General features: G+C 41.1%; 2 protein-coding genes and 1 long non-coding RNA gene across 6 annotated transcripts in view; 1 reads left to right on the plus strand and 2 right to left on the minus strand.

Moving 5' to 3' along the window:
- Window positions 1-15: 15 nt before the first annotated feature.
- LAPTM4A (lysosomal protein transmembrane 4 alpha) lies at window positions 16-13,587 on the minus strand. The gene is made up of 7 exons (XM_064650607.1): window positions 13,212-13,587; window positions 6,492-6,612; window positions 4,245-4,321; window positions 4,030-4,152; window positions 2,792-2,887; window positions 1,313-1,411; window positions 16-795 (listed from the first exon to the last, which is right to left on the minus strand). Exons 1-7 carry the CDS (start codon window positions 13,560-13,562, stop codon window positions 721-723), a joined length of 942 nt encoding a protein of 313 aa, XP_064506677.1. The 5' UTR covers window positions 13,563-13,587; the 3' UTR covers window positions 16-720.
- Window positions 13,534-16,558, plus strand: LOC135412148 (uncharacterized). The gene is made up of 3 exons (XR_010429513.1): window positions 13,534-13,786; window positions 14,738-14,874; window positions 15,944-16,558. It is a non-coding gene; the product is annotated as an uncharacterized LOC135412148 (long non-coding RNA).
- A 4,789-nt stretch (window positions 16,559-21,347) lies between these two features.
- LOC135412145 (protein LYRIC-like) overlaps window positions 21,348-23,519 on the minus strand; it is a 29,816-nt gene continuing 27,644 nt past the window's right edge. For all 4 annotated transcript variants that reach the window (XM_064650605.1, XM_064650606.1, XM_064650604.1 and 1 more), the window contains one exon: window positions 21,348-23,457. In XM_064650605.1, the coding sequence (XP_064506675.1) occupies window positions 23,402-23,457 (56 nt within the window). In that variant the 3' untranslated portion in view covers window positions 21,348-23,401. The remainder of the gene's footprint in view (window positions 23,458-23,519) is intronic.

Raw genomic sequence — 23,519 nt, forward strand, 5'->3', positions numbered from 1 at the left:
ACCAAGGCTATGGTAAACATTTTGTAAAAGATTTATTTAAGTATCATTTATCACAAAGAGGAAAATACATAGAAGATTAGAAGCATGCAACCATCTTCCACATTTCTATTTATTTTTCTTGCATTCACAGCATGTTGTAATAGTACTCCTGTGCCATCTCACTTCTTCCTCAAAAATACTATGTTTCAAGACATAGGATAACCAACAAAAACACAATAAAAGGTAAGATAACATATGAGAAAAGTGCAAAGTAAAAAAAGTCACGTATATACCACATTCAAACCCCTCCCCTTCCAAAAAACTGATAAAGGCAAACTGTCATTTTGCTGTACGATCAGATTGTCTTTATGAACTACTTTACAAAAAAATTAATATAAATTAAGGGCATGATCCTGCAGACACTTATAATTGTAGCTAACTTCAATCAGAGTGGCTCAGTTGGTATTATTAAAAGCCACAAGTTAGTCACATGCATAAGTTCTTGCAGTGTAACACCCTAAGGCAATAAAATGTTTAAGAGCATTAAGGAGAACAAAAATTAAAGCAAACAAAATCACTCTCAGATGTGTTTTGCTTAGTAAGTTTATATCAAACATATTTTAAACAGAACAGTTTGCTCCTAAAAGCCCTGAATATTTCTATTACTTAAGCAGTTTTGCAAGATTAAAAGACAAAACCCCCAGGAAGCTGGTACAGATGTTAATTAACATAAAAATTGCTTCAGGCAGGTATGTAGGGAGGTGGAGGTTCCTTCTCAGGCATCTTCACTGCCATTTCATAGGTTGGCAGAACATACTAAGAAAAAGACATTTTGAAGTGATTAGTGAAGAAGGTTTGAAAATAAGAAAAAAACAGAACAAAAACATACATGCCCCATCAGCAACTTAATCCTCTGTTGCAAGCAGAAGTTTTTAAGAACTTACTGCTGTTTCTAGTAAGCAAATGAGGAAGTGAAAGAAGGTGCAGGAGCAGTTTAGTGCTCTGTTGAGCCTAACCCTGGGTCATTCATTCCACCCCACTACCTCCTGGCTTTGCAAAGCAGCAAGAAAGGTTTGGACTCATGCAATTAAAGCTTCCCTCTACTAAAACAAAAACATTCTAGGACTTCTCTTAATTAACCCTCTTATTTTAGGCACCATCAGAATGCAACTGAGAAATAACCCACCAAAAAATTAGCTGCTTTACCGTTTTTAATCTTTCCAGTCTTTCTTTAGAAAGGTGCACAAGGCTTGAAAGCATACAGGGATATGGTGATTTTTCTACTTCAAAATTAAATAATGCTGATTCCTTTCATCTGAAACAGAGGTTTTACCTGTGGAGGAGCTTCAAAAGCAGGGTACACAGCGATCTCTGGCAAATTTCTGTTGCTGATGTATTTATAGCAGTTCCATACACAGTTAATTAGATATGCCTGAAAGAAGAGAGATTTCTCTTTTTAAAGACCTCATATGCATTGGCTGAGTCAGAAATTAGATGTTTGATTACATTCCTATGACAAAAGGGAGCATAAATCAACTTAGGCAATACATATCTGAGGAATGGTTGCTATTTCACAGATCTGGCCACATACCTATTGCTCCCCATTTAGCTTTGCTGTCACGGTGACTCAGAGAGGATGAGCCACACAGGTTTTAGCAAAAGAATTCACAGATTCATTCAACTCATCTGTCAGCCTCGGCAGTGCTAATCAAATTAATCCCCAACTGGCTCATGCTTCTGTGGATCTCAGTCCAAACCTGCCAGTAGGAGGAGGAGGAGAGGCCAATAGTACAATCCCACTCATCCCCGAGGTAGCACTATTTGTCCAACTAACTGCCAGTGTGAAGGAGAGGACTCAAATACACAGCCGGGCTGGCAGCAAAGTGAAGGCAGAGCAAAGCTGGTTGGACTGTGAGTCAACACTGCCTGCTGTAGAAAGACATGCTACCACAATCTGATGAGGACTTGGGGCTTATACTAATTTGTGTAACATTAATGTTTCCCAATCTGGCAAGTAAGCACTTGGTCATACAAAAAGTATCGAATTTCCCAATCTGTACCAAAATCTTATCTACTGTATTAGGCTTCTGCTCTCCCCAGTCAGACATTCCTATTGGAGAATATATAGATAATTAGTAGAATTATTTTTCATTATTTCATTTTTTCTTAAATGCAATCTGAATGCAATAAAAGAGCATTATCAGGGCAAATGTACATTATCAATTCATTTCTCTAATATGATTTGTCTGCACAAGAGTTTCTGTAATTCAAATTAATGCCTCTGTACTTAGATTCTCAAAAAGAAAATAACTGGTAATATCACCCTTCATTAGGAAGGGAGATGCAGTTCTGAATTAACTACGCATTTCCTCATTCTATCATCTTCCTTTCAAAACATGCATCCTGGTTTGTTAGGCACAGTGAGGGATTTTAAAAGTTTTGTTTAGAAAATTGTATGCTGTAACTCAATATTCTTTCACCACAAGTTTTATAACAAATATTAAAATTATCTTCACATAGGCAAAAAGATGTTATTTGAAGCCTTTATGCATTCTTACTTCCTCCTAAGGAAGGGCAGAGCTGCATAAACATGCCCCACTGCACACACACAAGCTAGCTGAAGACACTAGTACACAAAATATTAGACTTAAGTCATACCATAAATGAACATCCCAACAATTCTGCTTAAAGAAGTTCTTAGCATTAAGAAGCCAGATGGGTTCTGAATTCAGCACTGAGAATTAATGCAGATTGACAGCATCTTAATATTTAGCAACTCTTGAAACAGACATATGCTTAAATTTTACCTTACCTTTAAAATGATAAATAAGGCAAAGAACACCAGAACAATAAACAAGAGACAGCTGGAGTCCAAGGAAAGAAGGTCATCTTTGTAAGGGAAATCCGGCTAGTCAAAAAAAAAAGGGGAAGGGAGAGAAAGGGAGAAGATAAGAATAAACACTGCAGTCAAATATGATAGAAAAACATCCAAACTTCACACCAAATGAAACCAACTCTTGTGTAAACTACTCCCCCAGAAACAAAAAGTTCTGTTTCTCACTAGTTTCTTCTCTATGCTCCTACAAAGCACAGCATTTATCCTGCCTCTATCCTGCAAGAACAGGTCACTATAGCACTGTCCGTGCCCATAGTCACATTATCAGTCTCACGCTAATAAAGATATCCACAAAACTTCCTTTAACACAGCTCCAGCACAGAATTTGTACTTATGGTCCTCTACAACTCTTTAATAACTTAGTATTAATAACTTAGTATTAATTACCTCATGGCAGTCCGACCTGTAACATACATGTGTGCAGAGCAAAAAAGTAAAAAGTTGTCCCCAAACTTCAGAAGAGCCAAAGAGAGCTTCTTCAAACTTCAGACTTCACTTTCCCTGACTACAGTAACAAACACCAATCCAACTTTGTTTTTAAAATTACTTTTTTAAACATCTGCTTGATCAGATCTAAACACCAGCCAGAAAGAGTTTGTGCTCCCTGTTAACTGACAGTGCATTTTATCCACTGAGTCTTCTTGCAGTTAAATTACAGGCAGTGTTAATGAGAACTCCGTTCAGTTTCCTTAGAAAATATTGTTGCAAAATAAGAGCCACATAGAATGTAAAAAGAAGACCTCAATCTCATGATGGATTCTTTCCATCTCATAATGCTGTAGGACGTTTCCTACACTTTTCCTCCCTTTCTTTACCAAATAAGGGCCAATACATTTTAATCTGCAGTAAATTTGCCATAGAGCCCCATTGCTTAAAGGGTTACAAAAACCCTTTCAAGTCCTGTTGTAGCCAACACAGTTTAAACCAACAATTCCCATCACAATTCTTTCTTTATTCTCCCTGGCTTTCCTTTGGCAATGATACCTTTGGCCCTTCCATCTCTGATAAGCTCCCATTCTCATAACCACCCATGGCTGCTGCAGGCTAAATTCCTCTTTCTTATGCACGGGAAGGGAACTGTAGCTCAGTCACTGATCCAATTAAACCAAACCTGAATTTCAAATGTAAAATATCGACTTGAGCTGAACACTTACCAACTGATCCAGGTAATCCTTGATTCTGGGCAAGTAGGTTAGAGAGCTGATGGCAACCAGACAACTGAGCACAAAGTCAAAGAGTTGGTAACAGAAAAATGGGATCAGCCAGCCTACACGATGCTAAGAAGAAATAGAAAAAACCAGCAGCCTGTAAGTTATTTAGTTAAAAATTCAAGTAGCAAGTTTAAAACCAGGACTATAAATATACTTACAGCAATGGCACCATACACCATCATTGCACTGATTGTGAACATGAGGAGGGAGATGGCAAACAAAACGCAGGCATTTTCTGCATTAAAAGAAAAACAATAAGCATCAGTAATTTCCTGGAGTTGTCTCACGGCAGCTGACAGGTACCCCAGCTCTGTCCATTACTATGATCTGTTCTCAACTAGTTCATCTGTGCAAACTAGCAGCAGCAGAATACAGTAGCTCAGATCTCACCTAACAGAAAAAGATCTGGTTCAATAAAACCGAAAAGTATTTGGAAAAATCCCTCTGCCTTAATCAGAAGCCTGACTAAAGCTCAGACACACCAATTACAAACCTGACGTAGTTTGACAGTAATGCACCATAATAATGCTGATTTGCAATATGTGTCAGTGCTGAAAGTATGTAAATAACTTTACAAATGGAAAGAATCTTAAGTGAAGCTAACACAGCATCAACCTTTATACTTGAAAATGGCTTGGTTATGTAATTCGGTCATTGGCAGTGGGAGCAGTGCTGCTCCTTCAGTAACACTAAAGAAAACAGGAAATCACTGTGTGGAAGGTATCCCATTATTTACAAGAAAAGGCAGTTGAACAGAAGCCAATTTGTAGGAAAATCCAGGACACTCGTGGAAAGTGCATGATAAAGATTCTCCGTGTGCATCACAGTTACTGATGACAGAAGCACAGCTGCTTTCCACGAGTTAGATTATACTTTTCTCCTTTTTTAAACACAGAGAAAGAAACCAGCTTGAGAGTCTACAGATGTGGTAAATGAATGTTTTTTAGCAATACTGAAGCCAAACTTTTGTGGTTCTCATGCTTGGAAAAGAGATGATCTGAGAATACTTTCTAGTCTGAAATTGATTTGAAAAGAGACTATAGAAGTACTTATGTATCTAATTCAGTACAAGATAATATCTACATACATAGACAGCATCAAGAAAGAGCCCCTCCTGGTCTGAAATGCACTGTGTTGATCAGACCTAAGTCTCAGCAGTCACCAACAAGTGTGGTTTTCTTCTGAGAATTTATTACTCTCAATATTCACATGCACAATAAAACCTGTAATATTTCTTCATGCACACAAAACCCTCTAGCCCAGAGGACAACATGGGAAATAAGAATCTCTAAGTTAAAAGCATGTGACAGACATTTTACGCTAAAGAGTGAAGAAAGAACCTTCAGCTTCAGATGCATCTTTCATTCATATAAGCTTAAGGCTACCAAGTATAGCAACATTTGTTACAGAACATAAGACATTTTACAGACATCTGCTGTAATTTTACATAATATCTTGGCTTTATGAGGCATTTGGTCCTTTCTCCCACTCTCATTTCATTACTAATAAATGTGAGTTATGGTCACAGGTCAGAACTCACAGATCCTCAACTCAGGTCATGAAGACTTAACACAAAATGCTCAAAACCCACATTTGTGCTGCACTATTTATCCTTTGCTCCACTGGATCTAACCCTCCCTAAATTTTCATATAATACAACAGACTAAGATAAGGTACCTTAGAAGTGCAATACTAAACATATTTCTGCACGTTTAAAAAGAAGAGAAGCAAAATATATGCACAAGTTTACAGATACGATAGTTAAAAAGCTTGGTCATTACAGACAAAAGCTTGACGCCAATTACACTTGCACACATCATACACTCAATAACAGAGTGAAATGTAGGCTTAATTCTTCTCATGATGCTTTCTGTTTCATTTCTTCTGCAGGTCAAACTTAGAGAAATACTTTGGTTTTACTCAAATACTTGGTGTCCCAATTCTTCCACTTTTCTTAGAAAGATGGCATGGTTTTCCTCTTAGTAAAGTCATACAGAATAGCTCTAAGCTCTTTCCTTAAATCTACAAAGATCAAGAAAAATTCTCAAAGTATTTAAAACTGTTTTCTGCTGTTTTACTGAGACAGCAAAGATAGTAAATGTTCATGAAGAAAGCAAGTTAGATATGTTCCACACATACTTCAAGAGTCAAAGCATTATATGGCCAAGAAATCTTCAGAAATCTTATCATCTGAGAGGCTTAGGCATAATATGAAGTAAAAATAATATTCCATGAAGTTCTTTTTATTTGTGTAGAAGAACTCAATCCCAGAATAATTTAGGAAAAGTTCAGAAAACAAGACAATCACATTTAAAAGCTCTATGCATATATTACACACTAGTGTAAGGCAAGTCCACCACAACACTGCTTTATTTTCCAATCAGCCAGTTGAGTTATGGACCTACCAGCCATTCTCTCGGAAGCATAGTAATTCCCGATGACTTCATACTGGATATCAACTGTTGGCACTATATTTGGATGAGTCACTTCTACTGTCAACAAGATGCCCATCAGCAAGTTCACCACCTGAGAGAGATCACAGTTACCTCAAGGTTATTTGCATTGCAACAACTAGGATCATCTTAATGATACACTAATAATCCTTTATTTCAGTTAGAAACACACTCTTTGCTTTGCCTATATGTGGAAGAAAAAAAAGAGAGCACAACTTACAATTAAATTTCAAGCTGATTTAGTTAAACCTCTACCAAAACAACCAGAAGAGCACCAGACACTTGCTAGGTTTAAAGAATCACAACAGAATAACTTTACAAATTAAGGGGATGGATAACATTTGTAGGGATTCAAATGACATAATTAATAATATTATAATAATAATAATTAAAAGAGGCCAGGACACAACAGCAGACACAAGACACATTTGGAAAGTTTCCATTTTCTGTCACAAATTGAGTTAATTTAACCCACAAATAAAGTACTAAGTTTCTGCCATGTTACAGCCTTTATAGAAGCTGGGGAGAACCATCTCCCTCCCCTTCCTAGAGAATTTATTAAAACCTCATCAGTCCTTATCAGAAAGGCTACACGAAGGAGAAAGGCTACTACAGGAGAAGTAAGAAAAACCACACATAAAGATTGAACTCCAAAATGTGTAAGCATTCAGCACAGGCTGTGTGCTCACCAGTCCTTCTCCTCCCTCATACTGCCACTGAAGACTACTTCTGTTACCCAATTTTGGTACATACCAGAAATGTCTTCAGTAAGAGCTCAAAGAACCAAAAGTAGCTTAAGCCTCTGTAAAATTGCCTTCAGAGCATTTATAACCTACTCAAGACTTACAGGGGCATAGTTTCTGTTACTAATATCTGGAGAGACATGCCAAAGGTTGCGTAACAAAAAAAGCCATGATGGTATTTTCAAGCTGCAGACATTTTCCAATCAGTATTCAGTACAGTCACCACCACCAGCAGGATCTTTTACAATTAGCCTCAAAAGAAAAAAACCAAACTGGTTTACAGTTTCTCACAACTTAAGAATATTTGCCAGGGATTTCTTCTTTTACTGGCCTGGTTCCAGGAGGAACAGTGGCAAGTCTATGTACAATTATTGAAGCTTTCAGTAAGGAAAAAAGCTGTTAAACATTTTCCCCCAAGGTTTAGAGATATCGTGGTGATAAGCTTGCTTGCACTTTCTGCTAAAAACAACTTTCATGATATCAAAGCTAGTCACTTTGCAGAAATGCAACTTCATCATACATTACACAAACTTATTAGAATTTCCAGCTACTTTGAGTCACCTGTATACTCCATTTTATGCCTTGGAACATAAAATACAGCAGCTAGTACAGCTGGTAGTGAAGAAATAGGTTCAACCACCACTATCTTTAGCCTCGAAAAAGCATATTTTCCCCCTCGCAGGACACTGCAGGGTAAACTGTCAAGTTGCTCATCTGTCACTTGTCATATTTTATTTTGCTTCACCACTTTATTTTGGTCACATGTACAGAACACTATAATCTCTCACCTGTTTAGTCCTTCTGTATTCTGGCTTTCTGCTCTCAGTGCATTTTCAACCCTTCCATTTCCTCCTCTCTCTGTGAGAGAACTGAGGGTATCAAACTATATGTTGGAAAATACCTTCCTGCTCTAACTTGTTTTAAAAAGCCAGTGTCAAGGGGCAGTTGAAATGTTGATCTCTACTTTACAAAACACAAAAGGACATGTTCAATTATAGCTGAATTATTTACTGTTTACACACAGTCATAAGTTTAACTGCCATGATAGGCTATCTGCCTCAAGAAAAAGAGCAAGCAGGACTTCAGTTACTATAGAAGTCCTGAAGAACTCGAATGCCTTGGAATTTTGAGACCATAATTCCACATCTGTCACTTTTTTTCATCCTACCCACAGTCCAAAGTTAGCATACAGAAGTTTTCAGTAATTTCACTAGTTCCTGAGCACAGTTCAAAGTATTAAAGATTAATTTTCTCAACCTGAAATGATGTGAAAGGAAATCAGAAAATAGTCATTCAAAATACAATCTATTAGAATCAACGAGACAGAATAAAAATAGTAACTTAAAAACAAACAACCCAAACCTCTGCCACTTAACACCCCAGGGTTTCCAGTACTCCATTGTTGCTGTTTACGAATCTGTCACAGCACTGAGCAATTCATCACATTCGACATATGGATTTCAATTAACAGCTACAGAGCCAGAGCCTGTATTTTAACTGCTTCCATCCTTTCACAGAAGCTTCATAACAGCAAGACCACAAGGCTTGTTTCAACTTAACAATCAACGTAACAGGCAGCAAGAGTACGGTCTGGACTGCAAAGCATCACTAGAGCTTGTAAGTATATACCCACTGCAAATCAAATGTATGTTCACAAATGTCTACATGGAGAAGAAGTCGGAAAAAACGTAAAACTTGTGTACGCATCAGTTTAAGATGAGGATTGAAACCACCACCACCTCTGCCTCAAAAAATCCCACCAACCTTGACAAGACAGCACTCAACGAACAGTGCAATGTTCTGAGATAACACCTCAAATCCCAGCAGGCCCCATCCTCATCCTTTTTGCTGGAAAATCAAAAATAATAATAAAAAAATTTGCAAAATGCATGTTCAAAGTCTTACTCAAAAGGTGGTTCAATTAATACGAAAACCCCCTTAATGTAGTTTTGTAATATTTTACATTTTATATTTGGGATGGCTGAGTTTAACACAGTTTGGTGTAGCCTGTATCAAAATTTAAAAATCAAAAAGCTGGTAATCATGTAGAAAGTCCGCATTTATTACACAATGGTAACAGAAATATTAGCTCCCCATTTGATTAGAACTCAAAAGACAGTGGGGCTCTTAAAGAGCATTAACTTTTTAATTAGCGAGTTTCACCTCCACAGGGTACACTTTAATGCCTTATCATGTAAGTGCTTCTCTCAGGAGGCCTGAACATGAAGTCTAGGTTTCCCCAAGCACTCAGACTGACTTGGACAAAAACAAAAACTCCTAGTTATAATTTGCTTATTTCCTTTTATGAGGCAAAAGAGGCAAATTGCCTTGCACTACTATACTTCATTTTCCTTTCACTTTTCCAATATTTTTCCCTAAACTTGCTCCCAAATTAAAAAAAAAAAAACCAACACGGAGTTTCTGATTTGTTTTGGTTTATTATATTGAAATAATAAAAACTGAAAAAGAATTATTTTAAATAGGGTTACTTCAGAGCCTCTAGCACTGTCAGTATTAGATTGGGACCAGTTATATTCCCTCTTTCTGTAAGTCTTGTTTAGTGAATAAACGACTCCAGAGATCCCCCCTCAGCCTCCTGCTGACCAGCAGCAGTTGCATCACTGCCTCCATCGCTGAAGTTTGCTGCCAGAACACACCAGCCCCTCCCTCCAAAACAATGCTATTGCTTTTAGACTGTTTATTGAACTCTGATCCCATTTTTGCCAATGCAGTGTTCGTGCTTCCGGTTTCTGGGAAGCACTGTGCCTAATATGAAAGTTTACAGGAAGAAACAAACTTCAAAGCCACACGTTTGCAATTACGGAGTGAGGAACAGGACGTTTCTTTCTCCTTCCTACACAGAACAGCAGTGGGTGTTGTGGAGCAAACCAAGCTCTATCAGTCCTGGATCTCGAGTACGACTCCACTGGAAGTGTCCTTAACTTATCTCTTTGCAACTGCAGCGTTATTTACTGATCACAAACAGCAGCAGCCCTTAGACTGAGGCGTGCTTAAGACACTGATCACACAGCATCAACAGCAGACATTTTAGAAGATAATATCCTTGTTTTCTCTGGACTTGCAGAAGCACTCAACAAGAACAGTGATACAACTGTTTTAGCGAGATGAAAACTTAATTAGGTGCGAGACTTAAGAGTATGCAAATAAGCAAGGAATATGAAATGCCTAAAGAAATGGTTACATAAGATAACACGCATGTATTAAGTAGACAAACTCTTATCTTAGTAAAACATCTGGAGTAGATTGTTATGAGACTCCATTTTATGTTTGGTATCAAATTCCCTCAGTACTGCACTGCACGGGAACCCAATCTATCCAGTAAAGAGCAAGATTTTCAGTAATACAAACCTATTCTTCAACTAAACATTCTCCCCCAGCAAAAAGCTACCTCCTTAAGAACAAACCCAATAAAATACAAAAAATACAAACAAAAAACCACCAAACCCACAAACCAAAAAACACTACCCTACAAAGAAAGTTATTATTACTTGTCCCACTGTAACTTACAAGCAGAGATTATTAAATTGATTTAGAAATACTTCTCATGAGAATCTGAAAGACTAAGTTAGTGCTATATTTAAATGGTGCATTAATTACATTTCTAAACAACCTGACATACTCTTGACCATTTAATTTTTTTTAAAGTCTGCGAGCAGACAGATAAGTCTAATTTTCACTGTCCAAACTGTACTTTGCCTTCAAAAAGGTATAAATTATAGTTGAATTCCGATTTAGAGCATTAGGCAAGACCACATAAGACTTCATTGAAAGACCTTATTTCAGCTCAAACAGCCAACAGCTGTCCGACTTAAAAGTCCTCACCTCTTCCCAGGTCACAGCTGGGAAGAACTGGATAAAAATTTTCAGTGCACAGTTTAACAAAGCGTTTAATACATTTTATATAAACTTCCTTTTTTTTTATAGAACAACACAGCTCTGAAGCACTTCGTGTGCCCCCCACTACCCTGAACTCAACTCTGTTTTTCCGTCCAGCAGACTGACTCCTTGCACAGATCAAAGCCCCATCCGTCCCTGGAGCAGCAGCCTCGTGGGCGCCCGGCGCACTTTTCACCGTCCCCAGCACGCATTCAGAAAGAACAAAGAGGAGCTGCAGCCAGGCAACAAGGCGAAACATAAGCACAGTAAGAGAGAGGTAGCAGCTGGAAGTACTACCAGGTCTGTGGCCACGGAAACACATCCCTGTCCTCCGCCCCCAGCAAGTTCCTGGGTTTACAGACACTCCCGCGAACAGGAAACGAAGTGGGGAAGGCAGCGAGGTGCTTCTGTTCTGTAACAAGGATCACTGTCTCCCTACTGTTAACGATTTGTGCTTCTCCTTGAGGTACCAGAAGCACATTCTTGAATTCCATCCATCAGCACGGGGCAAAACTTCCGGAGGTTTTGCAGGTTTCCAAAACAAGTCCGATTCTCAATATTACAATGGACGTTTATTTTTCTATTTTAAATGACCTAATAACAGAACCTAATCAGCACCATGACATTTTTTCCCAATTTCTTCTTGAAAATGAAAGAAATATCCTTTTCCTAGAGTTTTGTTACATTTCCAACCCCCTAGCTTGCTTTTTCTTCCAGTCCTCTCTCGGGCCACTTTATTGTTTGACTTTACATTTTTTTGCCAATCAAAGGACCAAAATGCATAAAAATAAAGGATCTCCCCATACTCACTGAAGATAAACCATGAACTCTCCAAACTCAAATCTCCATGCCTGTAAAAGCAGTTTCTGTGCATGGCTCTTTCACATCAACCCGTTAAAATTCAGCATTCTCTATTTTTTTTACAGTCTGGGGAAGGGTAAAGGAAAATACAGGCTTTGGCTACAGCTTCAGAAAACAGAAAAGTTATGATTCAACTTTTGTAAACCATCCTCTCATTTTTACTGCCCGCGAGGGGAAGGGGAAGGAAAGATGAAGAAATCACTTCAATAAAGGGGAACTCAGGATGGTAACTCAGTTTCGTTTAAGGGAACTAAGGGAAGTTAGGGCTCCAGGCCTTTAACTTGCTGGTACTGTTTTCACGCTTCTATTTCACCCTAGTTCAGAACTCTCTCTAATATTTCATCTTCATCATCACCGCTCTCTCTTGGAAAGAAAGAACTCACCAGGCAGAAAGCAAAGAAGTGTTTTGGGAGCCAAATTTGTTTCCATCGCTTCTCAGCCCCTGTGCTGAGAACACTAGAGCATGGAATAATCGGGAACTTCCCCTGTTAGAAAGCTCTTCGACAAGCAAAAGAAATGCTCATTTTGGAGACAATGACCTTCCTCTCCGAGCTTACACACCACAGCTAATCCTCCTAATAACACACCCCAAATTCCAGTCTCCCCCAGCTCTCCTCCCTTACCAAGGACACGCTCAGTGCTGTTTAAAAGTCTCAATCCCTCCAACACAAGAATGGCAATATTAACACAACCCCTCCGAGACCCGATTACAACGCTCTGAACTTTCCCTTCACTTTCTTTTTCCAAGAACAACAAGGGAGGCCGCCGAGGGACAACCGGGCTTTGTAAGGGAAGGAAGAGGGACTCGAGCCCCGTCGGGTGACCCCAGGAAACCCCCTCGTCCAGCTTCCCTTCGGGAAGGGAACAATTCTCGGGGGGGCGGGGGAGCCAGAGCTCCGCAGCCCCTTGGGAAAGGAAACAACTCCCGAGGTGAGGGGAGCGGGAGCCCCTCGAAAACGGGAGCAACTCCCGGGATGAGGGGAGCGGGAGCACCCCAGCCCCTCAAGGCGGCCACACGTGTCCTGAACCCCCCCCCCTCCACCTCCACCTCCTCCACCACCACCACCACCACCTCCACCACCTCCCCCGCGCACGCGCGCTGCGCGCGGCCCCCCCACTACTGCCGCCGCCGCCGCCGCCGCCTCGCCCGCCGGCCGCCCCGGGCACTCACCATGTACCAGGTGCCCAGAATGATGGTCCCGGTGCGCACATGGCAGCAGCCGCAGCAGCGGGTGCTGTAGAAACGGTCCCGGCTACGCTTGAACGTCATGGCGGCTGCACAGACCTCCGTCCGCCCACCCCACCACCCGCCCTCTCCAGGCAACAACTCCCGAGGCCCGGGGCCGTAAAACCCCCACGCGCGCGTCACCGCGCGCGCTAGCCAATCAGGAGCCGAGAGGGGGTCGCGGGGCGGGCCCGCGTTGCCGCGGCAACGGGTGACTGGCGGCACCGCGGACCAATCGCACTGGCCTGCGGAGTGCCGCCCCGCGCTCACCTGCGGGGGCGGGGCTGCGTCCGCCATTTTGGGTCCCGCCCGCCCATCCCACAGCCCCTCGGGCGGTGCCGCTCCCTGCGGCGGATCTGGCAGGAACGCTGTCTGTCATGCTCGCGCGGGGCACGAGGAGCAGCTCTCTGTGCTCCACCCGTGCTGCGCCGGTGTGGGGTGACCGGGCCGAGGAGCTGGGGCTTGGCCGCCGTGCAGGCAGCGAAACCATAGGGGTGAAACTGTTGTCCAGCGACAGCGCGGTTTCCCTCTGTTCTCGGTGCTGGTGAGGGGCACCTCGAGTACTGTGTCCACTTTGGGGCCCCTCACTACAGGAAAGACATTGAGGTGCTGGAGAGGGTCCAGAGAAGGGCAGTGAAGCTGGGGAAGGGTCTGGAGAGTAAGTCCCATGAGGAGCGGCTGAGGGAGCTGGGGGTGTTTAGTCTGGAGAAGAGAAAGCTTGGGGGTGACCTTATTGATCTATGCAACTACCTCAAAGGAGGTTTTAGCCAGGTGGAGGTCGGTCTCTTCTGCCAGGCAACAAGTGATAGAGAGGATGGATGAGAGGACATGGCCTCAGATTGTGTCAGGGGAGGTTTAGACTGGACATCAGGAGCAACTTCCTCACAGAAAGAGTCATTAGATTTTGGAATGGGCTGCCCAGGGAGGTGGTGGAGTCACCATCCCTTGGAGGTGTTTAAGGAAGGATTGGTGCTTAGTGCTGTGGTCTAGTTGACATGGTGATTTTTGGTCATGGCTTGGACTCGATGATCTGAGAGGTCTTTTCCAACCAAATTGATTCTGTGATTATGGGGCAACCTTTAGTTCCAAAATAAAAACCAGGAGTAATGTCTCCTGGTCCTGGTTTGGGCCAGGACAGGCTTAATTTTTTGCAGTAGCCTGGAGGGGGCATGGTCAGGACATGTGATTATGGAGGTTATTCTGTACCTCCTTACAGGTTATTCTGTACCACCTCGTGGCATTGCTGGGGCAGGGAAAAGGGACTCTCCCTTTCAGGAAAAGGGGCTCGTTGCAAGGGAAAGGCAATCTCACTTTCATGAAATGAGAATTTTTTTTTCTTATGAATAGTTTCTTTTCATACACTCTCTGTCCTTACTATTGTTGCTATTCCTGTTAGTTTTCTTGTTGCTGTTTCCAGTAAATTGTTCTTATCTCAACCCATGATCTTTGCATTTTGTACCTCTAATTCTCAGTTCCATCCCACCAAAGCAGGAAGGGGAAGAGAGAGAAAGAGCACAAAATGCAGTTTTTGGAGAGCCTCGGTGGGGGCACTGAATTGGGGAGTACCATTCCTAAACCACAACACCTGAGGAGAGCCTGAAGCTTTGAGGTACTGCTGACATCCCCCAGCTTTCACTGAAATTCAGCCAGTGCTGTAGAAGATTTGCTATTCTTTTGCTATTCTTTTGTGTTAATTCCTTGGATTAAGTAATAAGATTATACTAAGAGCATAGGTCATAACAGGGAAAATAGAAGAGGTGAAATTCAGTCCACAAAGGTGCTTTACTTTGTTGGTTAGTCCAAGGCCCTGTTGATGAGTGGGTAATGGGAATGTTTCATTAGTCCCACTGAAACCTGCAGTTGCTGTGCATGTTAATGCACATGTTAATTAGAAATAACATGTATAAATCCAAGTGCTGCCTTTGTATGTGTACCACACATACAAAGTGGTGTCCCCACCACTTAGACACGCAGTCTCTTGTTCCCACATGGAGAAGGACCTATAAACTTCCCCTGACCCAAGGGTTTCTGCAGACCTGAGCTGTTGATACAGAAACGCACTGTTTATTTTACTCCTTTATGTGAAACTGCAAGTATGTTCTTCTTGGCAGTGTACAATCAGTTTGAGACACTCACAAAACCGTAAATATTTGCCGTGCATATATACACCAAGATGTATGTCAGTATTAATACTGAGCTTTTTTACCCTGAACAATGAGAAGGTAATGATAGTGACTGTGCTTGTCCTTTTGATATATTCCAGATCCTACAATTAACATATTTTAGTGTTTTAGCTGCTTAGCCTATTTTTAAACATGAGCTGTTGCTGAGCTGTTTGAAATTATTTACTTAAAGGCTTTAAAACTGACCTTTTTATTTTAAATCCCCAGTGTTCTGTAATTGGTGTTTTTCTTCCTTAGGGCATATTTCATTTTTGAATAAACATGTTGTAAGCGCTGCTAAGACTGCTGTAATGATCCTATTATAAACTATTGTTTGTTTCTCTAGTACTCCTAATGTTCTCAGCCCTGTGCACAGATGCCTTAATTATCAAGACTCTGATTTAATGTAGCGAAAAGGGACTAATTTTAATCAATATACATGCATCCATGTAAATAAATAGAGAAAGAATGTGCATTTTATTGTAATCAGTCATTTAAAAATCGGTTTCCTCACAGATGGCACATTGGGAAGCCTAAGCCAACTGTTCCTGCTGCATGCATGCCTGAATTGATTACATTGTTCTGTGGAGCTCAGAGACTCTCCCTCCTGTTGGTCTGTCCCTGTGTGAAACAGGAATTCACAGTACTAAAATGAGTCAGAAGTGAAAGCCAGAACCGCTCCCCCGAGCTTGGACATCAATTTGGAAACACCTAGATCCCACTCTCAGTCCAAATGGTTTGTGAGGGCAAGTGTTCCAGCTAAGATCTTGCAGTTGGACACTTTGCCTTTGCTTGGATCACTGGCAGCTCTCATGTCAGGCTCAGATCTTCAGGGCTATTTTCATGAGATGAAAGAAATCTTAATTAAGTGTTCATATCTTTGTCAGCCAGACTCAGAATAAAAATTGATGCGATTCCCTTGAGCTTCACTGCTTGTTATACCCTGCAGACAACAAAGATACTGGGAAGAATAATGTGAATCTCATTTAACATCACAAAGAAGCTTTCCACAGCAGGATAGACTGATGTGAAACTATTGAATGGGCATAGAAAAAACTCTCTACTTTCTCTTCCCTTAAAAAAAAAAAAGAAAAAGAAGAAAAAAAAAAGATTAAAAGAGTATTTTGAGAATGATTGCATTGTTTCCTGTACTTGGGGAAAGGGAGAATAGGTTAATGATTTTAGTCCTACCCTCTGTGAAAGATTCCAGTTCTTCTATACCACAAGCAGCCCAGATGACCTCAGGCAAGACACTTCCTTCTAGCTGATCCTTAATTCTCTCCTTTTTGCTAGTTCAAAGAGGATTTTGAGGCTAAATATATAAAAACTGAAGGGCTCATCTTACAGCCATGACAGCCAGAGCAAAATCTTGGAGACAGAGAGTACTGGTGATAAAACTTTTCCTCAAACAAATAGCAAAAAGACCTTGGCATGCAGGACCAAATTCCCTCAACAGTAAGAGCAGGAAGCAGATCCGCAAGTCCAAAGCAGCTGCAAAAGAATGATTGGGATTCCTTTATTAGCATGATACTTAACTCCTTCCTCTCAGCAGGTAGGGAAGGTATGATATCACAGTGTTCCTCATTAGCCAAACTAGTTAGGGCTTTCAAAACCCATGTCTAGACAGGAGATTTGCACTTCTGTCTTGAGAGGGCCTAGCAATGTTTTACCAAATACAAATTAGTTTTGAATAATCATATCTGAATAAGGAGACAGCAGAATAGCTAGGATCAGGTAAATGAGAGACCAGGCTGCATTCTCCTTCAACTTCTAAGTTCAACACTCACAAGATGTCAAAACCATGGAGCACTAAGGCTGTTTTCTCCTGATTTTTGTAATAGCACAGTCTTTCCCTTTTGTGCCGTTCTTCAGTCTGTCCTTGGCTAGGAGATGTTGGTTTAATGCTGTCACCATTACTTCTCTGCACGCACTGCACTATTGCCAGGATGGAAATATTTTGAAGGATGAGATACGGTTCTGCTTCAGCATTTGCTCTGTTGTGTGAAGGGAAACCTGCAGATCCTGAGCTGATGACCATATGTAACCTCCAGGCAGAGTTCACATCAGTTTATAATGAAAATATTGTCACGATTGGGGTTGGGAGACTGAGGCGCGGTGAGATGAACTGATTTGACCAACACTACAGAGGTTAATCAAAGTTGTAGGAACATCAAGCAAGTCCCTTGTGCACTGGGTTCTTTACTGGGGAATAAAAGGTGCAGTGCAGGACATGTTGGAGCTCCTCCTTCCCCAATGGAAGTCACTTAACTATAAGGGCAGTAACAAGTTACTCCTATATTTTTTTCCTATAACTATATGTGTCTGCTACTCTGCACTCTAAAATTAAAAAAGAAAAAAATGAGGAAAGGTAGCTTCTCAAACTCGGTTATTTTCCACACTGAACAACCATTTTTAAATTAAAAAAGCAAAGATTTTCAACATCACAGAGCAGGTAATATCTTTACATAGATACTGCAGTATGTAACACCATATCCCTTCAGCAGAATTTAGAAAAATCCACAGAACTGTTGCAGAAGGTGTGAAAAATATGCAGGCTAAGATCATGGATTGACTTTTTGCTTCCTTAAAAGATATAAGAATGTACTAAAGTAAAAGCAAAGCATTAGCATATCAGTGAGGGGAAAAATCCCTCAAATAAATTACTCAGGGGGAAACTTTGCTCTTGGTGACTCACACAGTGAAATCCTAGATATCCTGAAGTCAGCATTAACAAATTTTACCAGCCTTTTTCTCCAAGATGGATTCTGCTGGAAGAAAACAATGTAATTTGGAGAGTCAGTGGTTTCTTGTAAAAGAGGTAAGAAAGTAATAAGAATGTGTCACAATGACTTTTGTGGTTATTGAATTTTACTCCTGTTTACTGAATTAATCAACATCACTTTGGGATTCCTAATGTAATGTTCCAAGCTTCTATACTATTTGTTCTAGTTGGTTGCTGTTAACAATATGAATTATCTTTTACCACCAAGAGTCAGTTTAACTCAGTTCCAAACCTTTTAAACTAAAGGTTAGAAAATCAGCTAAAATATGACAACATGATATAAAATTTCTCTAAGCACAAGACTGTGTTTCTGAGTGACTTTCTCTGTGCTCAGGTTTTCTGAATCTCAAACACTGAATAAAAATTCTCATCTTCATTTAGAGAATAAAAATCTGATAAACTAAAAGAGCTGTGGTTCATTTATAGCAGCCTCCACACAGCTGAGGAGCTATGAAAATGTCTAAAAATAACACGATCTAAAATGGTACTTGCAATTTCAGATATCTCAGTGCTTTCACATGAACAAGCAGTGAGCGCTGGAAAGGGGAAATGTCCTGTACTCACCAACAGCCTCCCCCTTCCAGCCCTCAGCCCGGCCCTGCCCTTCCATGAATCTTGGCAGGGTGAATAGGATGAGCCTAAGGACCTGAACGATACCTGTTCAGGGAAGCAGGATGTTCCCTTCTGGTGGTAGTGATTTCTTTACACATTGACTCTTTGACTGGGTTTGCAATTTGAGATGCCAGCAAAGATTTCCAGGAGGAACACAGATGAGTTGAATAAAGCCATTTATCACTTGTCTCTGTAACATGCACTACACAGAACCAAAGGAAAATTGTGCATGCAAAGAGAAATTAAAATTTGATAGAAAATAAAGTTTGCCAAGTTTCTGATATTCTCTTGATGGGATGATAGAGGGGTCAATTTATGTCACAGTGGCCGTTTCCCCAAAAGACACAGGGAGTTTGTTTCTGAGACCAATGCATTACCATGTCCATTCAATACGGGAGGACCTTCCCTTTGCAGATGAGAACATCTGTGAGGCTGAATGTCAGGGATGGCACATAGTGCAAAGTTCAAGTTGCCTTGAAAATACTCCTGGGTCTGATTCAGTATGATCACAGAAGGACAAGGTTTCCTCTATTTGATCTTTGTAGCCCATGACTTCAAAACCCTCTCTCCTCACAATGTCCAGCTATCCTTAGAAAATGTGAGCATAATAAAGAAATTATTTCCTGCCAGACAATTAGCATATGTACCTGCTCCTTGGCTTGTGCAGATATGTCGACTGTGCCACCAATCTGCAGATTGGGTGGAACCTTGATAATTATAGACAATTACAATGGTCAGTTATGGAAAATTATGGAGCAGCAGGCCAAATTCCTCTCTGCGGTTGCCCCACTTAACCCTGGCAGTGTTACACACGTTTGCAGTGTGAAGCAAAGCTTCAGACTCTGCATCTGCATCCTGCTGTCTGCTTGTGAGTAAACACAGCTTTGTAGGTCAGCAGTTCATCACTTACAGCATCAACCACATCTTAATGCCAGAGATACGATGGATTCACCACGTATGGATAAGGCCCTATTATTAGGGATACAGCCAATCTTTCACCTTCAAAAGGCTGCCCACAAGAAAGAGCATTATTACAAAAATAGAGCAGATTGAGTTTAAGCGAAAGTGGAAACTTAAAGCCATGTATTTCATCATTTGCTGCTGGAACAATTAATTGCTTTCTCCTAACCAGATCATAGATGTTTCCCAGCCACACTTCAGCCCACCTCCCACACCATGGCTGCACCAGAGGCTTGGTTTTCAGCTGCTGGGCTATTTGCAGGCACAGGGAGAGCTTTTGGCTGCTCCTAAGGCATGTGCCTCTCAAGCAGCTAATAAATTGCTTAGGGAAAAGGCAGGGGGAGCCAGCTGAACCTGGCCCATGAACTGAAAATTAAACTACACTGGGTTGATGAATGACCAGAGAGGCTACTCTCAATTTACTCTTATAAGGGATAACATTCAGCTATAGCTCAAGCAATGCTTCAGCTTGTTAGAGGGATGTTGAATCTTCTGTCTGAGGATTTACCCTAGACTCCAGCTAGCAAAGATCAGAGACTAGGAGAATGTGCACATCTAGCACATTCATTTAACCCTTCTGGAGCCAGAATCAGCAGAGCAGACTGATAATCTGCACAGCCTCATAGAAGAGAAGGGGAAACATGTTTTAAGAGCACAGAAACCAGGGAGTAACCTGAACATGCGGTGGTGAAGGAGTGTTTCATAAGGAACTCAAAGGTCTGCTTTTCAAAGCCTCTGTGAAGGCAATTTGATAAGCTGCGTGATAGTCTTTTAGCCTCTGAGGACTGGGAAGAGAAAGAATGGAAGTTGACAGCAGTTGGTGAGCGCTTTGTGTTTGGGTTTGTTTTTTTTTAAACTCAGTTCTCTCACTTTAGAACACTTTCTCATCACTGAAAGCACGTGCAGCAGCGGCACTGGGAGGTGTAGTGCAGGAAGGCTTCTGGCACTACCACAGCCATATCAACCAAGCAGAACCCAAAATACCCTTCCTAAGTGCTGACAAAGCAGATGAATCACACAAGCAGGCTATACATTGCCACCCAACTTGCCCTGAAGAGTGCTTTTCAATTATTTAGGAAAGTCTCCAATCAAGAGTATTTAGTAGTAGGAGTGTATTTTCTTTGCCTACATTAGAATAGGGTATTAAATAATGTGCTGCTCTAACAGCACTATTGAACCCTTCTGTATTACTCTGATGGCTTCCCATCTGTGAAGCTGCAGAGCCAGAAGAAAAATGCAGCTCTCCAGATAGCACTGATGTCAGTAAGAGAGGTACTGATGAATTTGACAGAAAAGCTGGATAATATAATCTGCTGCTGCTTGTCATCAGCACCATAGTCAACTTGGCAGTGTTACAGGTCTTCATTCTTTTTTCATCCCAACAACAGAAGAATGTCATGAGGATTTCCTAAACATAAAAGGGTTCAGATGAAGGAAATCTCTTAAAAAACATTTATAGTACCTTGAAAAAGCTTGAAAATGAAATGGTTTTAGCCAAGAACACATGCTCTCACTCACACACATACAAATTAAATAAAACTGCTCAAGAGTGCGGGGCTTTGGATAAAAATTTTTCATTTTTTATTATAAAAACAGTGACATTTGAAGTCCTGAAACATTGAAATAAAACATAGTTACAAAGACATCAAAAAGTTTGCAAGCAGATATAGAGAAAAAAGCAGAAGAATTTTTTTTTTGGATGATAGAGGTTATATTCAATGCTAAGCAGAGACCATGGGCAACATCCTGGCCCCAGTGAGGTCAATGGATGTTTTACATTGGCTGCAGAGATAGCAGAACTTTGCTTATTACCCACATACTCATTAGCACATCTTCTAAACCCTTGAACTTGCTGTACCGGCTCCTCCAGTGAAGCCATGTATTTTTGTGTTATGCATCTGCTCCAAACCAGTTACTTTCCAGATAAAAGCCCTTTGGTCTAGTCAGTGCATTCATACACTGCCAATATTTTCCTACACTGAGACTCAAACACCAAGACAGTGGGCTGCTAATGGTATCAGTCAAGATTAACCCTCCTCTGCCTTTCTGAAACAATCCTGCTGTGCTAAATTTCAGAGCACACAGCTAACTACCCCAAAAAATCACAGCACAAGAGATCTGCCCTTTACTATATAGTAGCTAAACTCTAAACACAAATACATTGCTGCAGTTAATTGCTTCTCTGAAGGGTATGGCTGCTTTGACAGCTATGTAACAGATGAAGGCCATCAAGGTAAAAGTATTGAGCTGCAGGTAAAGCTCAGATGAGTTGGGATCAGGGACGGGGTGGCTGCCATGGCAGAAGCACAGAGCTCTCCTCTGGCTCCATGATGCAAACAGGAGTGCAGCCGTGGCAGTGTAAAGCCACATCCCTGGTTACTCAGTATCCCAGTGAAATGGGTTTCACAGCATCAGCCCAAAGCCTACAAATGTGCACACATTAACATGCATTAGTAACATAACCTTCCCATACCATCTCCAAAGGCAGAGTCAAATGCAGATGGAGATTTGACAAACACTCTCTCATCCTTCGAGGCAGCACTTCTGAGATGGCTCAAGTCTGAAGAAATCCTCCCAGCTACCACCAAAGCTGTAGCTCCTCTAGGGATAAAGGGCTTCTGCTTTTAGTGGTGTCAACTCAGCATTGTTTATAAACCACAGTATTCAATTGTAACACATTCTCTCCTCCATACTGTGAGCTCTCTGACAAGGAGAAATACACACTTGTCAATAAATACTAAACTGACATTTTTAAAAATTTCATTCACAAATTTAGTTTATATTAGAATATTCAAGTAACAAAATGATAAAAACTTCCAAACAACACGTGAAGAAAAATGTTTTTAAAAGTTACCTCAGTCTATTATAAGTATGAATGCAACATGCTTGGACATACAGACTTTAAAATTTAGCCCACCATGAAATCCAAGGAGAAAAGAAGGTTTAGACCAGCCTTCCAAACAAGTTTAAAACCTCCTTTAGAAATGTTCCCTTGTGGAGCACGCTAGTCTGATGTGGGGTAAAAAGTATAAATATGGCAAGGTATGAGGCAAAGTCTGACTATAGCAGCCAACAAGGATTTAAAAATATTTAGGAGGTTTGAGAATGATCCATGTTATTCTCCCCTTGTCTCTGAACAGTGCTTCCTTCTGTACATTACTAGCCTGTCGATGAGTATCTCTGCCAAAATGCAAGAGGAAGCCAGACTAGCTGGTGGATCCTCCATGGGACCAAAGCACAACCACAGTCAGGTACAGCCCACCTATTTCTACAATGGCATATAACACTACAAGTTGACAAATAACATGACAGTGAAAAACTGAAAGGACCTAATGCAACCAAACTCCATTCAACACCTTTTGACCAAGAGCAGCAGTTTGCAATGAACAGCCACTCTGTTTCAAAACCACCTCCTGTGCACAGCCTGCTCACTCTCTCCGTTCTCTCACACACTCACGCTCTCTGGCTCACTGTTCCTCTTCTCCTCTTCCTCTCACTGGGAGTCTCCTGAAGTCTCCCTTCGCTTTGGGCTCAGTGTGGCATCGCAGAAAGCAGAATCCTTGCAGCTCATCAGTATGCCTGCCCCATCGGGTTGTCACTCCGGCAGCTGCACAACTCCCTCAAGTCTCTTTCTTCATTTTCTTCCTCTTCCTCCTCTCCTTTTTTCCAGATACACCTGCCATACACACAACAGGGGCCAGTGCACAAATGTTCCATGTGCAATCACATCCCTGAGAA

This window comes from Pseudopipra pipra, chromosome 3, assembly GCF_036250125.1.
Source record: "Pseudopipra pipra isolate bDixPip1 chromosome 3, bDixPip1.hap1, whole genome shotgun sequence".
Taxonomy (NCBI): domain Eukaryota; kingdom Metazoa; phylum Chordata; class Aves; order Passeriformes; family Pipridae; genus Pseudopipra; species Pseudopipra pipra.